We start from the raw sequence: 20,828 nt of genomic DNA on the forward strand, positions 1-20,828 counted from the left end.
TTGACTATGTTGCGGAGGAGCTCATTCAACAATCGGTACAGAAGATTTGCAAAAACAAAACCTGTCTGATAATTGCACATCGCCTGAAGAGCGTTCTCGATTTGGATAAGGTGCTCGTACTGGATGCAGGTCGCGTGGTAGAGTTTGACACTCCAAAGAATCTGTTGGATATCGAAAATGGCCATTTCAACCAGATGGTGAAAAGGACAAATCTTGAGATAGCCCTTTCTTAGAGCCGTGCAGTACATGGAAGAGAAATTTGGTTGAAATTTTTAGAAATTATTTATAATAAATGAGATTTTAATTCTCCAAGAATTTTTAATCCTGGTCATATGTGCTGAATTTAGAAATTCGAAATTTAAAATATCAGAAGCATCCGCCACTGTTTATATATCTTTTATCAATTCGAAATCTATGTGCTCTGATTGGTATTAGACGTCACCATTGTATATGATCCTATGTGGCTCAGTAACGTGACTGACTATGTGATGTCGTGTGAGTGGCAAAAAAGGAATATAATATAGGGTGAGTTGACGTGACATTAGCTGTGCACTGAGATAATTACTCTGGTGGAATCTCCAGTAATCGTGTTGGTTTAATGAAGACATATTACGAAACCTCATCCCTCGTTAAATTGCGTAAGTTCCCTGACTTTTCTGTTCGCGTGCATTGTCCATATTGCAATACCGTGGTAATGACGGCCATTCGATACCGTAATGGAGTGCTGGTATGGTTGATAGCTTTTGCACTGTATGTATTGGATGGACCATATGCAAAGGAGTTCTACTAATGCTTTTTACTTGCCAGGCTGGTGTTCACCTTTTTCTTTTGTTTTATTCCCTTTCTTGTTGAGAATTTTAAAGGTGAGTCCGAGGCCAAATGTACTCCAGAGTGTCTTGTACACTTATACTAACCTATTTGTTGGCGACCCTAGATGTGGAGCACATATGTCCAGTGTGTGGAAATCGAATCACTTATATATATCGTATTTAATGTAGATTTATGTAGATCTAGAGGTGTTTACTAACACCGTTGTAATTAATTTCAATCGGTAAATATATATACCCAAGGTTTTGAACTATTAGAGAAATTTTGTTCCTTTAACAATATAATACGAATTCCTTGAACTTGCAAAACAAAAAAAAAATAATAAATGGTATATGTATTTATATTTATATATTTCAGTAATTAGGCAATCCACTTGGCTAATAGCTAATGTTACACTCTAAATACATCAAGAAGTATATAAATCGGCACGCCTACTTATGTGATTCTAGAAAAAACGGCTTTACTTTTGGTCGCTTGCTCGGGGATTCATAGAGAGTTTTTTCCACCTTTAACGAGTCTGCCTTACGTCGCTCACTTTGAAGAGGGTCTGCAGCAACGACTGTAGAAGAAGATGGAGTATGAGACTCGCGTTGAAGACGTATTGCCAAGTGATAATCCTGGTGCTCAACCCAGCGTGCAGACTCAATTTTGGAATTACATTCCTCGCATCGAATCCACTCATTGCTCCGCTCTTCTCCATCCGCGCTCTTAGCAGATTCCATATTTACTTTTTCCCCTTCGTCATCCCTTGGTTCCATCCCACCTTTTACTCCCGCATTCTCTTTAGCATTACCAGGAGTTTTTTGGAAAAATCGAAGCAATCCTTTCAGCTCTTTCTTTTCCACAGGCTTCTCTGATTTGTAAAACCGAGATTCATCAGAGGATGAATGGGTGACTTCCCTTTTTTCATTTAATATGGCTTCATTTGATATTTTGACATTGCCTCGCAGTGTAGCAGAAGACTGGAAGAAGGTGGTGATATCTTTCGAGGTGGCGCTCTCATCTTTTTGTATCCCGAGGGCTGCAATGGAGATACCCGTGATGGGGGTTTGATGCTCGAGTGAGCCGAAAAAAAGCTCTAGCAGCTTTTGGGATAGTGTATCTAGGAAACAAATATCGGCTTCTCTTGTTAAAGTAAGTCGTTTGAAAATTACAAAGCACTAATAGAGTACCAGGCGATTTGAGCTCTTTTCTGTGAATGAAGGGACAGGACTTTGATTTGCTCTTATAGGCTCCTCTTTGTCGGTAGTTTAGCTGAAAGAATAGGTAGAAAGATAAGCGTTTCTATCCTCTAGCTCTTACCACATATAATAGTTCAATACTCACGACCAAAGTCTTGGGCCAATGAGAGTTTGCTTCGAAATTAGAGGTCACCCTGCTGTAGAGCTCGGAGCTCAAAACCCCAATCCAATGTTTAACTTCATTGTCTGTGCGTATCGGCTTGGGAAACGACTTGGCACACATCATAGACTTGTTGTTTTCCTTGACTGGGGTCACTGCATGGAGTTTGTTATCAATCTAGAGCGCAAGATAGAATAAAGGCAAGCAAAATAAGTACCTTCACTAAAGTCTATTCCTCGTGATATGTTATATAGCCATAGTCCGCTCCCAAATTTAGCTTGCAGCTCTTCTTCTGAGTACTGCCAGAGGTCGCCCGCAGTGACCACTTCCAACTCGGCCTCAACTTCTTTTCCTAATTTTCCACCCAGATTGCGAATTTTTTGGAATGGCAGATTGCGCATGAAAGGTAAAACTGCCCTTGGGCGCATTATTGTCTAAATAGCGAAGTCAACATTAAAGTGCACAATATTGTGGGATAGTGATTGAATGCATACCTGATTGTTTGGTTTATTGAGGCCCGAGCATAATTTTGCGAGCGTCTTGTTCTGTGCGATTCCTATTTTTTTTTAAAAAAAAGCATTAGCCAATAGGAGGGGCGCTTCCAAAAGTGAGAGATATAATATACCTGCAGAACAAGTGTATCCCAGCTCATCGAAGACAGCTGTTCGTATCTCAATAGCGTATTCCGCAGCGATCATTAGCTGAACTTCTGCCCATTCACCTTTTATTTCTTCCCCTTCTCCTTCGTCCTCATCAACGCCCACCAACACGCCTAGCCCATCCCATCTGACGGGTGGAATCTCGACTTCATCAAGACTTTCTTCGTCTCCAGTTCTAGATTGAAAATAACGATCTAAGATCGTTTGATTCACTTTATCAGTAACATCAAGGAAGCCCTCGTCGATGCTCCCACGTTGTAATCGCGAGCAAAATCGTTCTAACACTGAAAAAATCTGTCGACTTGCTCGTCGGTACGGGTCAAGTGAAACTTTGTGAGTATGTGGACTCGGGTTTGGATGATATTTGAATTCAGTGTCGCCGTTTGCATAGGTTGCGACATGAACAAACTGGATATCTTTGGAGGATACAAAAGTGGCTTACTTTACTCATCCAAAAAAAAAAGCAGGGCCTCATTTACCTGGACAAAGTTTCTTTGCCTCTTCGGGAGTACAAAGACGTTTCACCCCAAATGCTCTTGCTGCGTAATTAACTGTAGAAAATTCCAGTTTCAATCAGAATTCACTGTGAAAAGGGCCTCTTTTTGAAGTACTTACTCGCAATTAACCCGTTCCATTGCAATACTGCAACTGGTTTCTCATTTGGAATCCCAAGTCGTAGCTGCTCTAATTATTTGGATTCAAGCCAAATTAATAAATGTTCATAAAATAAAAATAAACACAGCATTAAGCCCACCAACTTGACAATAGAAGCAATCTAAATGGATAAATTATCCAAAAAAAATAAAATACACCAATGAAGAGAAAATTAGTCTTCGCGTTAACTCCACTGCCAAACTCATGCACGAGAAACTGGTACCTAAATCGATGTGTAAGATAGCACGTTGATTCCTTAGTTCAGTTGGCAAAATTCTCTTCTTTTCTGACGGGTTGCTATCGGCTAACGGCTTGAAAAATGTAGAGGACATCGACACTGCTAGTTGAGCATAAAGTGAGTTGTGATATAACGCGACTCATTTTCTTTATTCGTTATATTGAAGAGGCGCAGCAATTTACCACCTATCTAGCACCATCTTCGATTGAATTTTTCTACGGAGATAAAAAAATCAAACTCGCTTATCTTGATATTGCACCGCGCTCAAAGAATGGCAAACACATGCGATGGCATCTCCCACGTCATACTCAATGCCCCGACCGTTGATGCCTACGCCGAAACGCTCCGCTTTTACAGCACGCTCGGTTTCCGAACAGTAATGGAACCAGCAACAAAATCGGAGCCTGAGGAACTTTCAACGCCCGAGGAAGTTTGGCTCAATTTATATGGAAGACCCCCGGTTGGCGATTTGACAATCAAACTGAGGTACAACCCGCGGGCTGTGCTAAGGCAATCGTTACAGGGTGGCGATTGGAGGTCAGAAGAGGCCGCCCTCTGTATCGTTTCCAGGGATATAAAGGTATATTGGTGAAGGCGCTTGTATATTTACAGATAAATGAAATGACTTATTTTCCGGCTCTATGTTCTGTAACCTACCGACCACTAGGCTCTCGAGTCTGTCCTAAAAGTGTTAAATTGCCCCTATCAAAAGTATACCTACCCTCTCACCGAAGAATCCTTGACTCACCCAACCTTTCAAAAGCCCGACGACCCTGCCGCAGGGACCTCTTCCGAAGACATGCTCGTCGAATACTATACACAAGATCCACTTAACAATCTGCTTGTATTTACCAATCGCGCCCACCCGTTTTCAAAGACAATCGAACACCCCGCTGACACAGCCTCTGCTGCATTAGCAAAAGAAGAAAAACGCGACACTCGTTCAGTACAGCGTAAAATAGGAGTTTTAACTAGCGGAGGCGATTCGCCGGGAATGAACGCAGCTGTAAGGGCTGTGGTACGCGTCGCTATTGCCAATGGATGTGAGGCCTTTGCTATATATGACGGTTACAAAGGTATATTTATGGATAGTTAGACACAATTCAACTTCTTGCTTTATCTAATAAATAATCCTACCATTAGGGTTGGTTGAAGGAGGAAATAGCATCAAACGGGTTGGATGGAACGATGTTCATGGATACCTTAGCATGGTGAATATTCTACGATATTTTTAGTTTGAATTTTTTTTATTTAGTTGTTATTTCTAGGGTGGAACGGCTATTGGAACCGCTCGCTGTATGGAGTTTAAAACGCGTGAAGGACGTCTTTCTGCAGCTCAAAACCTTATTATTAACGAAATTGATTCTCTCGTTGTATGTGGAGGAGATGGCTCACTTACAGGGGCTGATATCTTTCGTGCCGAGTGGCCGTCGCTTGTGGATGAGCTCTACCAGAATCACCGTATCACCACCGAACAAGCAAGTAAATTCCGACACCTTACCATTGTAGGCCTTGTGGGTTCGATTGACAACGATATGGCATCGACCGATCTCACCATTGGCGCAACCTCCTCGCTGCATCGAATTTGTGAGAGTGTGGATAGCATTACTAGTACAGCAATGAGTCATTCGCGAGCTTTTGTCGTGGAGGTTATGGGTAGACACTGTGGATGGCTTGCTTTAATGGCTGCAATCAGCACGGATGCCAACCACGTTTTCATCCCTGAACGGCCCCCGCAATCAGATGACTGGGAAAGCGACCTTTGCGAGTCAATCCAACGGGTATATCTTTACAAGTTTGTGGCTGATTGGTGAGCATTTCTCACATAATTTTCTTTAGAATCGATCCGTCGGCAAACGCCATGCTCTAGTGATTGTGGCCGAGGGTGCTATTGACAAGCATCTCAAGCCGATCAAGGCTGAATACATTCGTGACCTTCTTCAAAATCGCATTGGGTTGGATACTCGAGTCACCACCCTCGGTCATGTCCAACGTGGCGGAGTACCATGCGCCAATGATAGGCTTCTTGCCACCCTACAGGGTCGTGCCGCAGTTGAAGCGGTTCTGCGTTCAACGCCCGACACTCCCTCCCCGATGATCGGGACGTCTCAAAACGCAATCACGGTCCAGCCGTTAATGCGAGCGGTGGAGCTCACTCAGGACGTGGCCAAAGCTATAGCGCAGAAGAATTTCCGCCGCGCAATGGACCTCCGCGATCCATTATTTGCGGGGACATATGATGCATATGTTCGAATTTCACGCATCATGGATCATGTTCACCTTCTTCCCGAGCATCAGCGACTTCGCATCGCTATAATTCACGTGGGAGCGCCAGCTGCAGGAATGAATGCCGCCACTACCGCCGCTGTACGCTACTGCATTAACCATGGGCATACACCCCTGGCGGCGTACAACGGCTTTTCCGGTTTGATTGCTGGAGAGATTTCGGCCATGGACTGGCACACCGTAGATGAATGGATGACCAAAGGTGGGTCTGAGCTGGGTACTAATCGCTCGCAGCCTGATGAAGATATGGGTCTTGTTGCCTATCAACTTCAAAAGCACGATGTACAGGCACTGATGATCATTGGAGGTTTTGAGGGTTATACCGCCTTGCTCAAGTTGTATGAAGCTCGCTCCAGATATCCAGCTCTATGCATACCCATTGTTCATTTGCCCGCGACCATTTCAAACAATGCGCCGGGTACGGATTATTCACTTGGGAGTGACACCGGCTTGAACGCGATTGTGGAAGCATGCGACCGGATCACTCAGTCGGCTACTGCCTCCCGGAAAAGAGTATTCGTGGTGGAGGTGATGGGAGGAAAAACTGGATATTTAGCTGTGATGGGAGGACTGGCTTCTGGAGCTGCCTCCGTGTACATCCCGGAAGAAGGGATCTCGCTCTCCCGCCTCCAAAAGGATGTGACCCATTTAAAAAGGCTGTTCAGAGAGAGTAAAGGAAGAAGGGCGAAGGGACGGCTGATCCTACGGTATACTCCTTGATTCAAGCAAGAATAGAGAACCTCAAGCATTTAATTATTCTTATGACTTTAGGAATGAGGAGGCGTCCAAAACCTACACTACAGATGTCATTTCCGCGATATTTGAACAGGAGGGCGAGGGGTTGTTTGATTCACGTACTGCTATCTTGGGTCACACCCAGCAGGGGGGTGTGCCTTCACCGTTGGATCGTATCCGTGCCTGCTTTCTTGCTGTCCGATGCATGCAGTTTCTCGAGGAGCACTCGTTCCCTGCCATTGATGAAGCGCACGCACAAGGCAACCCTCGTCCGGCGGTGCTGTGCCGCACACCACAATCTGCCGCAGTTATTGGTATAAGGCAGAATTTGATCTCGCTTACCCCTTGTACAGAATTGCTGGCTGATACCGATATGAAAAATCGAAAGAGCCGCCAATCTTGGTGGGCACCTGCAAGGACCCTAGTTGACCTTCTTGCAAAGAAAGGTAAGCAAATACCAAGAGGATATGTGAAATTTTTAGAGCAGTTATAGATAGATGCTTTTTTCTCTAGACGTGTCTGATCCCGACGAAGTATCCCTTTCACCTTGAACTATCTTGTCTCATACAACACTCATAATAAAACTTGATGGGATGTACCACTTGATGTAAGGAGTGTGCTAGGTAGATGGAGATCTTTAAAAAATATGCAATTTGGACTCTTCGTAACCAAAGTGTATCTGCTGACTTTGGATATCCATGGGTATATTGGCTCTAGCCAACAGGGTGAGGAAACAAGATATAAATCAATAAATTATATATTAGAATTATATTGTATTGTATTGTATGCGCAAGAGAGTACAAACTGATATACAATTAACAAAACATCTATACGGGTGGTTGGTTAGGTCTGGCCTGAGGGGCTCTGAAGTATCTTGTCTAATCTATCAAATAATCCCTCCATCCGCGCCAACCTTTCCTCTATATTTACAAGCATGCGATTGGTCCCCGTTAAATACGGGTCGTCTGCCTGGCGCTTGCCAGGGATCTGAGTAGACGAAGAAGGAACGGGAGAAGACGACAGTACATTTTTACTACACACACTTGCAGTTTGCGGAGCACCAAATTCCTCGGCCCACGGATTCTCATCGGGATCAATTTTCTCATCTTGAAGACCAAGTTTATGATGCAGCTTTACTAGGTGCTTTTCTACTCGTTGCAGGTCGTCCCCTGTCGCCACCTCTTTTCGCTTGCGCTCTACTTGCTTCTTCCACGCGGTGCGGTATTCTTCGTGTAACTCGAAGAAGATCAACTCAGGGAAGAGGCTTTCGTTCTGGCGCATTCCAGGCGTGAGGGTGTAGAGCTCAGTTTGGGCGAGCCAGCGCGTTATGTTTCGCATCCAAGTTTGCTCCGCCTAAATGAATGTAAATGATAATCCATAAAAAAATTAAACAGGCCGAAATGGAAGGTATTGGATAGCTACCTCCTTTTCGCTCACTTTATACACACCGTTTATCAGGGCGATAAGAACATTGAGCAGAACTATCGCTGTGCTAAACGAAAAGAGCACCTTAAGAATCACAACTGTCATATTGTCATCGAATGGATCTAGTGTTTCGTATTGTCCAAGGAGAAAGTTATATGTGCTTCGCAGAGCATCAAACCAAAAATCGAAGTGGTTCTCTCCTGAGGCAGTGTCCGAGACTTGGGTAATGTTTCCACGAAGTATTCCACGATTCGATGAATCGTTAGTTAAGCTGATAGTGCTTATGGTAGGCTGGTTCTTGATATCTTTGAGCAAAAGATAGAATGCATGGGAGAACGCCAACAGAATAATGAGTAACACTACGAGAAAGGAGGCAATACGCTGGAACACTTGGGTTATGATGCCAATGAAGATACCAAAGAAATGAAGCACGCGCAGCTGCATCACAAGATTAACCCAAAGAATTAGCATGGATATCGAGTTTGCCCAAGAGGGGACATTCTTGATGCCGAGAACATATAGCAAGCTCGTGGCGAGAACAGAACAATACGTCGCGAGATTGACATAGTTGTGAAATTGCCAGAGATACCGCTTTCCCTCGCAGGTAAATTGTCTATATTCTAGTAAAATAAATATACCCGAGAGGAAACCCGAAAGAATGCCTAGGGCGCTCCTAGATATGCCGGAGAAATCTACTATGAGGGCCGCAAAAACACCAAAATAGAGCAACTCAAAAAATACATTGAGTGCATAGGCCCACCAGCCGTACGCTCTCCATTTCTGGTTGATGATGGGCAGCATGATATTGGGGTTTTTAGAAATTACGACATCATTGTCGAGGATGACTTGGACGAAAATGCTTCTATTGCTTGGCCGGATCCATTCTTTGAACCACGCCCTAAAAGTTGAAAAATCTTTGCGCGGGTAGTGGCAAATTCCCGGGAAGGGCGACATACAAACAATGGCATTACTTCTTTGTGGATCCGATCTCAAATATTTCAAAAAGGAGGCCATTCGCCTCGATGCCCAATATAAAACTCCTTTGAATCGCATAGGCAAATATTGCATGTATTCTAAAAACGCTAGACCAGCAAAAGGATTATCTTGAACGCCATATTGTCTATCCTTCTGATAGTATGCCCAAGCCTCCTGGACGGTGCAAAGTCGCGAGAGCGTTCGGTAGGTATAGAAGTTCTTTCTGGAAGACATGAAATGCTTGCCGCTAATGATATCCGGATCCAAGAGGTCCGGCATGGCTTCCTCCGAGGGATGGGGCACGAAGTATGGCGAATCCTTGCTAGTGCAAAATATGGCAATCGAGTTCAAGACGGAGTCGAGTACATCTGAGTATTTGGAGCAGAGAGTTGGCAAGCTCTCCACCACAGGTACCATATAATATATCACTCCGGTTTGATTGGCCTTTTGGACGCTTGCCTCAGCAGCTTTGAAGATATTCTCACCGAAATCGCTCTGTATAGTAGCTGAGAGAATACTAGAGGTTCCCCCAGGATGTTTTAGTGGGAAATGCCTGCAGCGTGATACCGCCTTTAAAACTATACTCCCCAATCTTCTATCCAGCATCATATTCAGGTACAATTCTCCATCAGGATTTCTTTCATAAAGCAACATGGGAACCTGCTCCAGAATATTACAGAAGAGATCCTCGACGTGTGAAATACCACCAGCGGGAAGAGGGTGCCACTCACCCTTCAGCTCCAAGATAAGCTGGTCCAAGCATCCCATCTGACTCGCGCACATATATGCTTCCAGCATCTCGGGGAGTTTAAGAGGGACGTCAAACGGCTCCCACCGCTCATTTACAAACTGTTGATAGTGTAATGTCACCGTAGTTCCCCTCAAATGGAATCCGTCAAAGAGATATAACTCATTGTGTCTAGTGAAATAGCACAGATGCATTTTCAAGCTTTCTTTTACTCCCCAAATTTGTAGATATATATGATTGACAATCAGGAAATGGCGCTCGTCGATCCAAATAACATAGCATGGTCCGTTAGTATTGATTGGAAGAGCAGGGCCTGCCTTCGTCTCTCTCCATATTCTAATCGAGGAGGACGAGCGGGTCCATTTCAGCAGCAGTGCACAATTCGGAGATGTAATAGAGAGCTGATCAAACTCAAGGACGTCGACTGGTTCATATAGTGGTTCAATATCTTTCTTCAATTCCTCTACGTATTCTTGGCTATCTGAATAATATTCCGGGACAAGCAGATTGTAGAGCTTGAAAGTTCGGCGGTTACAGTTGTATTGGAAGAGTTTTGAACCGATCAACTTAGTCCTAGTGTGAAACGAAAGAGGGAGGAATTGACGACAAAGTACCCTTCCTCTCTCAATATCGATCAGTAAGCATTCACGGAGGTCGCCCGAAGTGGGGATTTTGTTGATAAGCACAGTGTATTTGGGATTACACGCAAGCTCCCACTCACCCTGCAAGCGCATCTGGAAATGCACCATCGGGTTGCTATTCGAGAATACTCTGAGTGTCAACTCGGAGCCTTTATTGATCTCCGTGAAGAGCACATTGTTGTAAAGGTAATAATATTTCGAAAAACGACGCTTGTTCCCGGGCCAAAAGGAAAGGGAGGTGGGATCAAGGAGGACATAAAAGTCATGTCGTGGTAGGGCTGGCTTATTTCTGATGAGAAACCGGTCGTAAAGGAAGAGTGTACCATAGGTTAACTTACAAGCCAATGTCAGTTGGTATTCGTTAAGCGACCCGCCCTCTTTCCCTTTGTATATATAATAGCAACCGCTATCTTCGTAAAATACGACAAAGTGATATCCAAAGAACTTGCACAATATCTTTTCTGGCGCGGCCATGTTCTTGAAGAAACCGAATTCTTGCTCCACCCCCTTTTGGTTCAGCACAATGGGAGCAAGATTACACGTGATAGGAAATAGAACCGCAATAAATTCGCCGTGCTTAGAAAGAGAGAGGGTGTAAGGATTGTTGCCCCACCTCTCATATCCGTTCAGCAATATATCTAGCTGGAAATCAATGGCTGTTCCGCCTGTCACTTGCGGAAGCCTACCAAAGTTCAAGTCACCATTGCTCCAAAGCACGGCAGCGAATTGTCCATCCTCAGAAATAGCTTGATACATAATATCGTGGCTTTCCGTGATTGTCTCAATTATTGGCGATGCGTTATTATATTCATTAGAGACTGGACGCGTCATATGTTCCTTTTTACTTATGCTGCGTCCATTTGTCGTGAAATTGTCTCTTGTAGGGCCAACTGTTACTGGATACGAAAGCTTCTCCCGAGTTTTGCTCCTTGAATTTTCTTTATTTTTAGAAGTTCGAGAATCAGACTCGGATGGAACAGCTTCCTGCCCAGGAAAAACGGCTGAGGACTGGGGAGGTTCATCGAGATATATTATATACGGATTATCGTTCATTAACAGGATAAATACTATTTAATAGGTGTGAAACACCAATATAACAATGTAAGAATTATGCTTCTAAAATCACCGAAAGATATAGCTTTGAGAACATACCAAATTAATTTAGGATCAACAATGCGTTCTTGCTAGAAAAGTGTACAAAAAGACGAGGTTCAATTATTTCCGCAAAACGAATAGAAATGAGTACTTGTGATAACAATTATTACAATGCAAATTGGAGTGATTAAAGATGAAATGAAATTCTTACAGCTGTCAACTTAAGACATCATATATAAAAAGAAAGATAGTTTGTCCATTCGATTAGAAACACGTGAGCAAGGTACCCTACTTGAAGGTATACGCATTGAATAAAATTAAACTCTTATTTTTTGAGCTCATTTCGCGTATATTTAAGATTTTACAATAAAGATTATTATCTTCAACCAGATCAAGGGGAACTTCTGCGTGACTGACAGAAATCACAGGACATCAAGCCACATAATGAAGCCTAATAATCATGAGCGGATCGGAACTACCATGGCTCGAGTACAGTTGAGCAGAATACAGCAAGTCGGTACTTCCCTATAGCAACGTGATGTTAGTGATATCATTTTTGAGTTGGTCAGCTCAAGTGTACGCCTGGGGTGATCGAAGCTTGGACTAGAGAGTGCATGTTTATCAACGGATTTTCTTTTCTAGCACTTCTACCGTATCTAGATTGAGCATACCAAATTTTCAAATGACTATGTTTAATTTTTACTTACGCTAGCTTACTCTTAAGCAAATTAATTTAAGCGCTTATATGAATATCACAACAGCATTTAGTCAGGGTTTAATCTCAAACGTTGCCCAGATTTTTGGACAACACTGATTGTTGAATGCCAAATCGAACTACGCCACTTCGCCCAATGTTTGGTGGCGATATTCTCTAGTAAGTAGACGCGTAGGATTGTGCTCTTTGATATTTTATCTTCCCACTCTAAAATGTCCACCCATTCGCCCGATTTCTACGAAGCTGCTGGGATAAATCCTCTTGGAATACCAAAGAAGCCTCTGCGGCAACCTATACCGCTTGACTATGCAGCTTACACAGATACTTCACGAGCCGGAGGGGAGATCTATCTCGAAGATGAAGAGCTCGATACGAAAGAAGCATTGAAGGAACTGTGGAGTGTGGCATTTGTCAAGTTAGTGAGCACTGCAGCAGCTAATCCATTCCAAGTTGGTCAAACATTGCTTCAGGTTCAGTACTTGCCGACCGCTGCGAAACGAAAGGGGAAAGAGAAAACTGAAGATTCCCACGAGCATGGACGAGTAAGTATTGAGGTACTCAATTGGAATGAATTGGTGTGTAATTTTCGGTTTATTACTCTGAAAGGACTACGATGACGATGAAGAGGAGGACTTCTATGCCTCTGATAGTCACCACGCTCATACGACAGACGATAGCGAGAACCTCTCTGAAGGGGCTACGAAACTAAATCCCAATGACCCTGTGCTGCAAAAACATCTGCCATCCGATTCCATGGGGTATCTTGTACGCACAAACATCTATGATGATTCCACTCGACCTTCTTTTCGAGTCAAACCGCTGGAAAGTGGGATATGGGACTCTATGGGCGTTTTGGTGAAGCATCCAGACGAAGGGTGGCGATCCTTATTTAAAGGTACCTATATACGATATAATCAAACTTGCAAGTATGGTGAGCTAATTCCGAGTCTAACTATCCTCTTCAGGGCAATTTACTGATTGGCTTTATGAAATGATGCAGCTCTTTTTGCAGCCATCAATCGAAGGATCCCTTAATGACTCCTTTGGTCTTTATGATGACGCAGTTCCGTTTGAGCATCTCGACAATGCAGGTCCCAATATCGCCACTTTGGTATCAAGTCATCTGATAGTGGGTGTATTACTGAGCCCTATAGAGCTCGTGCGGACAAGGTTAATTGTCCAGACGGCCTCAAAAAAGCATCGCAAGTACAAAGGGCTACTTGATGCACTCCGCACCATTACCGCAGAGGAAGGGCTTACCCATCTCTACTTTGGTTCCCATCTCCTTCCCACCCTACTTTATCATACGCTTGGCCCTCTGATTACTACCACCACTCCGCTGATTATTGAGCGTGTCATGGGTATCTCCTCAGAAGAGTCACCTATTCTATACGGCCTCGCCCAATTTGGCTTGAGCACACTTGAACTTCTTGTAACTTTGCCGCTCGATACCATTCGCAAACGTCTACAACTCCAGCGGAAGGCACGGGTGAGAGACGGGCGGGAGCTGGAAACCGTGGTAGAAGTCAGGCAGGCGCCATACTCGGGTATGATAGACTGCGCCAAGAAAATGATAAGGGAAGAAGGAGAGAAGGGTTGGTTAGGGTGGAGATTGGCTCCACTTTATCGGGGATTCAGCTTCCATTTCACCTCGAATGCAATGCTCTTTTTGCTGCAGAGCGTGAACGGAGTTGAAGAGCAGGATATAATGGAGTGGTGAAGCAACGCTAATTTAGCCTAATAATTTTTGGATACAGCAATTATGATGGTTTTTTCTGAGACCTTCGAATTTTGAAATTGAGATTGAAAATCAAATGCGCACATTCGTTTTTGTGTTGATTTTTCCAAGTAAAACAATTTTAATTAAAGAAAAATAATTTTAAATATTGAGCGACATGGATTGCCCTTATCACATATTGTTAAGAGGGGTCTTTTCTACCATGATGTCTTCGAGCCCTTCGGCTATACTCCTTCGCGCCTAAAGTATGGAGCGGTAGAGTTAGCACTTTAGGCGAAAATTTCAAACACCATCTATACTCACCGGCTCGCTGATGGGTTTCTCAGGATTCAGATAGGCCATTATGAAATTTTTAGCGAGCCACGCATTCTGGACACGTCCCAATATTTTGGACTATTTTCATAAAGTGCGAGCTAAATCGACAGGATTCGCACAGTAAATAATACCTCTTCTACTTACATCGTGTTCTATTGTCAAACTTCCATCTACCTCTTTAACGAATACGAGTGCCTCTCCAGGACGGATAGTGGTCTTCGGAAACAAAGCCTTGAAGTCACGTATAGCATTGACAATATCCTAAAGAAGTCCTCAGCATTTTCTTATTTCCACAAAATTTTCGTATTCTTTTCAACATACAGCTTCGTCCTCTTCTGTAAGATCCTTGTCTTGTTCATGCATTCTCTGCAACAGTGAACGAGTGAAACCATCCCGGAGATGTGCTCCATTTGTTGACCTTATTGATGCTAAATGTTGCATACTATTAGCAGTTTGAAAAAGAAATCAATCAAATAAGTAATACACTACCAATTCGCAACGTAACTTTCACTGGCTGCTCAATTAAAGATTCAGCAAAGCTCTCATCAGTCAAGAAAAGCTCTTTCGAAAATTTCTATATGAGCAAAATAAGTGAATCTACTTAAAAGGATAATGAAGATTAATACCGCACAGTTTACCCACCTTCCACTTCTCGCTACGTTCCCTTAAGTTAATTAAATCTTTGGCATTCATATACATTCCAATGACGTAGACTTTAAATTGCAAGAAAGTAATACATCGAACTCCTAGCCCTAGCAATTGTACATGTGAGCCGTCGTGAAGTTTCAAATACGTAGGGAAGGCTGTTTTCGATTCTGGCTCTACTCACAATAGCAAAGAGCAAAATTTATACCCCACATAATATATTGTAATCAAGCTAAGGTAAATACCCATTACAAAATCGAAATTACTTGGCGAAGCCTCTGCAAGTACATTAAACCTCCATCCTAGGCCAATCCCTGTCATTATACCTGCACTTGCTAACAGCGCGCCTACCCTGCCAGGTAAACTATTTTCAGCGTTCAGGAAGCGATGTGAAATAACATGATAATTTCTAATAGAAGTGCAAAGTTTGGTTTGAGGAAAAGGTTGAAGCTGTTGTCGCAAGGAAAATGTAGGGCGAACGAAAGAAAAAGTATTATATGTGTTGAAATTACGAGATATCGAGTGGATACGATAAGGGCTACGTGTTAAAGCGTTCATGGACGACAATTTTCTACTTTAGTCACTCAGAGAATACTGAACCCGAGGCAACGGCGGAAATTGAATTAAATACTCTATTATGAATTTGGTGGCCTTTCGTGACTTGCAATTTGACACCAATACTCTACGTGAATGAGAACAGTGCTCATCCCTAAGACGGGCCAACGCGTCTCTCGCATTGGTTTTGGAGGTTACAGGGTGCGGGTAGGCAACCCAACCCATGAGCAAGCATTGGGCGATGCATTAAAATCAGGTGTCAATGTGATTGACACTAGTGCCCATTTTGAGCAAGGTTCTATTTACTCTGCGAGTTCATGGAGCGAACATTGGTTAATTTTTACTTGTTCCTTCCTAGGATTATCCGAGAAGCTTATAGGAAAAGTGCTGAAAGAGAGCTTTGCAAAGGATAACATTAAGAGAGAGGTAATTTTCTAATTTCAAATAGATCTAACAATACGCCATTGCTTACATTCCCCTGTTATCATAAGAATCTCTTTCTCATCTCAAAGGCGGGATATCTAGAGTTCACCCGTAGTCACCAGTACTCTCATCCCGCTACAGTACGTGTGTCTGATAAATGGCACTTTTCTCTATCTCCGTACTTTCTAGAGAGCGAGATAAATAGCTCTCTAGAGCGACTTGGAGTAAAGAAGTTGGATATATTCATGGTGAACAACCCTGAGAGAATGTTGGTTGCCAAGGATAAGGTCTGAAAGCATGCTTATTCACCTTTAGAATTCCCTGAATGAATCATCATCGACTATTTATCCTAGGTCTATTTGCCCTCACAGCTCTACAAAGATCTCGGAGCAGCTTTCAAATTTTTAGATAGCGAAGTTAAACGTGGCAGAATCGGGGGCTATGGGATTTGCTCCAACACTTTCGCCCTCCCTCCCACTTCACATAATCACATCGATCTTCCGACAATTCTATCTTCCCTCGACAACCCGGATAATTTCCATGCTGTCCAAGGCCCTTACAATCTTTTTGAAAGAGATTTGGCACAGCCAGAGGTGATAGCAATGCTTAAAAGGCACAATGTGTTTGTGATGGCCAATCGCCCCCTCAATGCGATTGCTGAAGGGAAAGTGAAAGTTCTCAGAAACAAAAAGGATCTTGTAGATGACCGTAAGATTGCCCTAACCATTGTTCCCCGAGGTTATATTTGTATTGATATTTTATTTCTTAGCCCACCCCGTTATGAGCAATATCTCGAAAGGATTTGAAGACCTTGCCGTTTTAGAAAATGATATTTTGGATTCAGGTAGCCTTTTCTTACAACAATGCCATGCATGCTGTCTTTAAAATAATTAATATGTATTTATATCGTAGATCTCCCCCTTCCAACAAATAAATTTTTCTGGTCCCAGATCCTCTCTGAGAATTTTGCTCGCCTTTCCCAAAATCATGCTGCCGCCCAGTTTTATATCACCCACAAGGTGCTTCCAGCCATTGAAAATGATCTTGGAGAAATCCGACAGGCCGCTGAGAATCTGGAAGCTGATGAAGAAGGAAAAGCGCACGTATTAGAGTGGGCAAATCGATACAAAAAGGTAATAAATAATAAGTTGGATCACTGATGTCCTCGTTGATTAACCACATCCGCTATAATAGGCTTCGACGCATCTACTGGATAATATTATCCACTACGCAGAACTTGACGCGCTACAATCTAATCAACACCTAGATAATGTCCTTCGCGCGTTGTGCCCTACTCTCAGCCACTTTACACGAAGTGTCCCTACCATAGCCAAACCTAATATCCATTCACCTCTCTCCGTCTCTGCTCTGAGGATATCACTCTCAACTCCTGGCATTGATTGCGTCTTAACTGGCATGCGCTCACCCGAATACGTAAGGGATGCGCTCTTAGCCGCAGAGGCTCAAGAAATATCCAATGCGGACCTTGCGAGAATATTCGAGTGCCCGCTCTTGGAATAAATATTTCGCATCAAGTGAAAATTCTTTTTTGATAAATATAAAAGCTTCCGTTCGGGGTTTGAGCGAAATCTGCTTCATATTGCTGGCTACTGTTCACCTTTCTGATAAATTAAGGGAGAACATGCTGAAATATTGCCGGCTATTATTGCTTCATTTCATTAGTTTTTTTCGGAATACCTCTATCTACAGAATTGGAAAAATATTAAGGAAAGCCACGTAGCCATGTTTTTGATAAAAGGGTAATAGTTCGCATGTGGCATTTGTGGGTTCCAGTGCTAGCAAATCGGTTAAAGTGTCTGTCAACGAATTCTTTAATTTCTGATTGCCAAGATTAAATTTTCTTCGCGAGGTTTACGGCCAAATTGAGTGTAACAAGAGGAAATACAAGCTTATTTAATCGGCTTGAACCACTAATGTCATTCGGTGGGCCATTTTATTGTTCCGGAGTGTCGGCTATTTTTCCCCTTGCTACCCTCAGACTATCACTAGCTGCTTCTTTGTGATGTCCAGCATGTGTCCCCAATATTCTTGCCACTCACCGTGTCAATGATGTTTCTAAAGCTGTTAAACATTATTCGGCCCCAGCTTAGATAGCCACCGTCTGCATAAAATGATTTACGTAAAATTGTATTTCTATCGTTTCGGTTTTAACTATATGAATCGTGGTTTCCAACCACTTTCACTCCAAAGAACTATGTAAGCGCGGCGCTGCAGCAGTCAGCGGCATTATTTCATTCGCTGAGGATTTGGACTATTTGAGTCGATAAGATTATTTTCAAAAAGGAGATAAAAGACATCAGACACTCGTTATAAGGCTCTCCAAAGTGAATGGAGTGGCCATAGCTTCTGATCACATAGATGGCATCACTTATTCCAAAGGAGAATGATTAAGACATTTTTCATGGGTACGTGATCTTCCACTCATTTAATCGATCCCACGGTTTCCCAGATCTTTTGCTGTTGTGTACCCCTCCCGACAACGTGGCCTCCTTGAAAGGAAACGAAAACCAGCAAAACATTCACCTCTGGACCTTCATCTATATTTTATCTCCTACGCCTAGATGATCTTAGCCGAAAAGGGTGCAAGGGCAATTTTGCCGCAAGGGTCATTGGGAATTGCATATAGACATGTTCTCTCTATGGATGAACGGCCTCGGTGGTTTCATCCTTATCCCATTGCCCCGTGACACTGCGAGCCGTTGATGAACCGGTGAAAAAGATCCGAGTTTCAATTATATTATTGTATTTTATATTTTGATATGGTACAAAGTTGGCACGGGAAAAAAAATTAGGAATTATCGAACCCCTTGGCCTATACAACTACAGATGAATATGAAAAAGTATGAAGCAACACGGATGGAGTGAAGCGGAAGTAAGGGGGGAATGAAGAGAGGACATGGTGCGGGAATACAGTAATAAAGACAAGGATTAATAATACAACGAAAAATGGATGAATTCATGTTGGACTAGAGAAATGAACAGGTGAAGATATTTTTGATCTCGGTCTCATTCAGATATAGAAAACTGCTAGAGACACAAGATGCGCGACCATCGGATACGTCGGAAAAAGGCTACCCACTCCCATACCAGTGACATTCTAAAGAAGGTGACAAAGCCTCCTATTCCTACTAGTGAGATGAAAAGCTCTGCCAAAAGCAACAGTGGAAAAGGCGGCACCCGGTAGTTAGACAGCCTATCTACACACACATTTTGGCTATTTCCTTCTCGGAAACAATTAATCATGGCCTTCATGAGGGCGGCATCCGAAAGAGCATCATTGATGCGCCACTGTTGTGTAAACTGGTACGAAAAGTGAAATATGAAAACAAAAATGGTCATGAACGCAATGGACATCGCGCGCCACTGCATTCGAAAAGAGCTGTAAAGATAGTGGAAAAAGTACTTGATCACCGAGGTTTGTTCTTCGCCCCCCGACAACGCTCGTTCTCTTGAACTTGATAGGGTCTTTGAATCCCGCAAAGACACCTGCCCGTGAAACAAGCAAATATACCGTCAACATCCTCTTAGCTAAACACGAATAGAGCCAAATCACATTACCTTGATGATGTGGAAAAACGTTAAGAAATGAAGAAAGAAGATGGGAAATGAAATGAGTGCCGTAGGGAGATAGAAAAGGAGATTGGCGACGTCTGCAGCCACAAAGCAGTGAACTGGAAACCAAAACTCCACCTTGTGTAGTGCGAGTGTAATCGTAGTGATGAGAGCCGGAATTCCCCAACAAATAATATAGAGCACTGGGTAATAAAACCGCAGGACGTCCGAGCTGTATTTGACGTTGAGAAAGAGATTGACAATGATGGCCCTATGAAAACCATACCGATTTGTCAGTACTTATACATATAATTCGGATCAACTGGAAACGGCTGTCATTGTTAGTTACCCAACCCACAATATTGTCGACATGGTACCGAAAATAAAAAGGGCGCCTATCGTGGGCAATGAGAGCAAGTTCAGCAACCCATTTCCAACTAATGGAATGGAATTGAACTCATAGATTACCTTCGACTCCGCATATCGTACTGTTGTCTTGAGTAGCTGGTAGAACTGGCCCAGCACATTTTAAGCGACTCTCATCTCCAATGCTAAAAAAAGAAGTTCCGCACATAACGGTTACAGATAATGCGGCGTAAAGTATGAATATAAAAGGATGGGTGCGTTTTTCGGGTAAGAAATAGGAGAGAGCAAGCAAAAAAATCAGGAGGGCGGAAGTGATTCTTATTACAAGCACAGCGGTGGCACCCTTGGTGGCTAGGCCCTCGTGATAGAGGAAATTGCCCTGGGGGCATGGAATACAGCAGCCGGCATCACAGTAAAGTGCACTGACGGTGCTATTACTCTCCAGCCCCGGGTCTTCAATTAGTGGGTAGGGACAGTTTAACGAAACAGCTCGCACTAAGTAACAAAAGGAATATAAGAAAAAAAAAATCAGAATAAATCGTGACGATGGGACATAGAACATGATAGTAAGGTACCTTCCAAGGAACTGTATATATTCAGAGTCTGTGTTTCACTGTGGATAGAATGTGGAGGGAGGGCTACCGCAGCAATGGAGGGGAATCCCAGAAAAAACAGGGAAAGCAAATGCATGAGCCTTCTCATTAGCTCATGAGATTTCAGAACGTAAGGATTCAAGAAGAGATGGCTGGCGGGGGAGGGCGGAAGAGAACGAAAGGGAAAATGGAAGGGACTGGATAGGAAGCGGCAGGAATAATATATTAAATAATCACAATTGTGAGGAAGTGGCAAAACAACAAAGCCGTTTCGACCTGT

The 20,828-nt window shown here is 43.1% G+C and overlaps 7 protein-coding genes across 7 annotated transcripts; 3 read left to right on the forward strand and 4 right to left on the reverse strand.

Annotated features, from left to right (window-relative positions):
- Positions 1-1,259: 1,259 nt before the first annotated feature.
- On the reverse strand, positions 1,260-3,814 carry VTP21DRAFT_767 (uncharacterized protein; the record flags this gene model as incomplete). The annotated part of the gene is made up of 10 exons (XM_069398436.1): positions 1,260-1,930; positions 2,001-2,082; positions 2,155-2,324; positions 2,387-2,603; positions 2,664-2,725; positions 2,795-3,244; positions 3,308-3,379; positions 3,444-3,512; positions 3,583-3,603; positions 3,706-3,814. The coding sequence occupies 10 exons, from the start codon at positions 3,812-3,814 to the stop codon at positions 1,260-1,262; spliced, it is 1,923 nt and encodes a 640-aa protein (XP_069251657.1).
- A 177-nt stretch (positions 3,815-3,991) lies between these two features.
- On the forward strand, positions 3,992-7,292 carry VTP21DRAFT_768 (uncharacterized protein; the record flags this gene model as incomplete). The annotated part of the gene is made up of 7 exons (XM_069398447.1): positions 3,992-4,300; positions 4,388-4,796; positions 4,864-4,931; positions 4,989-5,501; positions 5,560-6,713; positions 6,778-7,187; positions 7,255-7,292. 7 exons carry the CDS (start codon positions 3,992-3,994, stop codon positions 7,290-7,292), a joined length of 2,901 nt encoding a protein of 966 aa, XP_069251658.1.
- Positions 7,293-7,584: 292 nt separating this feature from the next.
- VTP21DRAFT_769 (uncharacterized protein) lies at positions 7,585-11,361 on the reverse strand (the record flags this gene model as incomplete). The annotated part of the gene is made up of 2 exons (XM_069398458.1): positions 7,585-8,094; positions 8,164-11,361. 2 exons carry the CDS (start codon positions 11,359-11,361, stop codon positions 7,585-7,587), a joined length of 3,708 nt encoding a protein of 1,235 aa, XP_069251659.1.
- A 1,191-nt stretch (positions 11,362-12,552) lies between these two features.
- On the forward strand, positions 12,553-14,060 carry VTP21DRAFT_770 (uncharacterized protein; the record flags this gene model as incomplete). Its single annotated transcript, XM_069398470.1, has 3 exons — positions 12,553-12,882; positions 12,947-13,235; positions 13,306-14,060. 3 exons carry the CDS (start codon positions 12,553-12,555, stop codon positions 14,058-14,060), a joined length of 1,374 nt encoding a protein of 457 aa, XP_069251660.1.
- Positions 14,061-14,249: 189 nt separating this feature from the next.
- VTP21DRAFT_771 (uncharacterized protein) lies at positions 14,250-15,596 on the reverse strand (the record flags this gene model as incomplete). The annotated part of the gene is made up of 7 exons (XM_069398481.1): positions 14,250-14,318; positions 14,382-14,471; positions 14,538-14,654; positions 14,715-14,821; positions 14,883-14,967; positions 15,036-15,214; positions 15,284-15,596. 7 exons carry the CDS (start codon positions 15,594-15,596, stop codon positions 14,250-14,252), a joined length of 960 nt encoding a protein of 319 aa, XP_069251661.1.
- Positions 15,597-15,728: 132 nt separating this feature from the next.
- VTP21DRAFT_772 (uncharacterized protein) lies at positions 15,729-17,537 on the forward strand (the record flags this gene model as incomplete). Its single annotated transcript, XM_069398492.1, has 7 exons — positions 15,729-15,888; positions 15,952-16,019; positions 16,085-16,303; positions 16,370-16,724; positions 16,786-16,860; positions 16,929-17,149; positions 17,211-17,537. 7 exons carry the CDS (start codon positions 15,729-15,731, stop codon positions 17,535-17,537), a joined length of 1,425 nt encoding a protein of 474 aa, XP_069251662.1.
- Positions 17,538-19,064: 1,527 nt separating this feature from the next.
- On the reverse strand, positions 19,065-20,657 carry VTP21DRAFT_773 (uncharacterized protein; the record flags this gene model as incomplete). Its single annotated transcript, XM_069398503.1, has 5 exons — positions 19,065-19,523; positions 19,596-19,860; positions 19,939-19,984; positions 20,058-20,450; positions 20,531-20,657. The coding sequence occupies 5 exons, from the start codon at positions 20,655-20,657 to the stop codon at positions 19,065-19,067; spliced, it is 1,290 nt and encodes a 429-aa protein (XP_069251663.1).
- Positions 20,658-20,828: the final 171 nt, after the last annotated feature.

Source organism: Calcarisporiella thermophila, assembly GCF_041956535.1.
Source record: "Calcarisporiella thermophila strain CBS 279.70 unplaced genomic scaffold VTP21scaffold_10, whole genome shotgun sequence".
NCBI lineage: Eukaryota > Fungi > Calcarisporiellomycota > Calcarisporiellomycetes > Calcarisporiellales > Calcarisporiellaceae > Calcarisporiella > Calcarisporiella thermophila.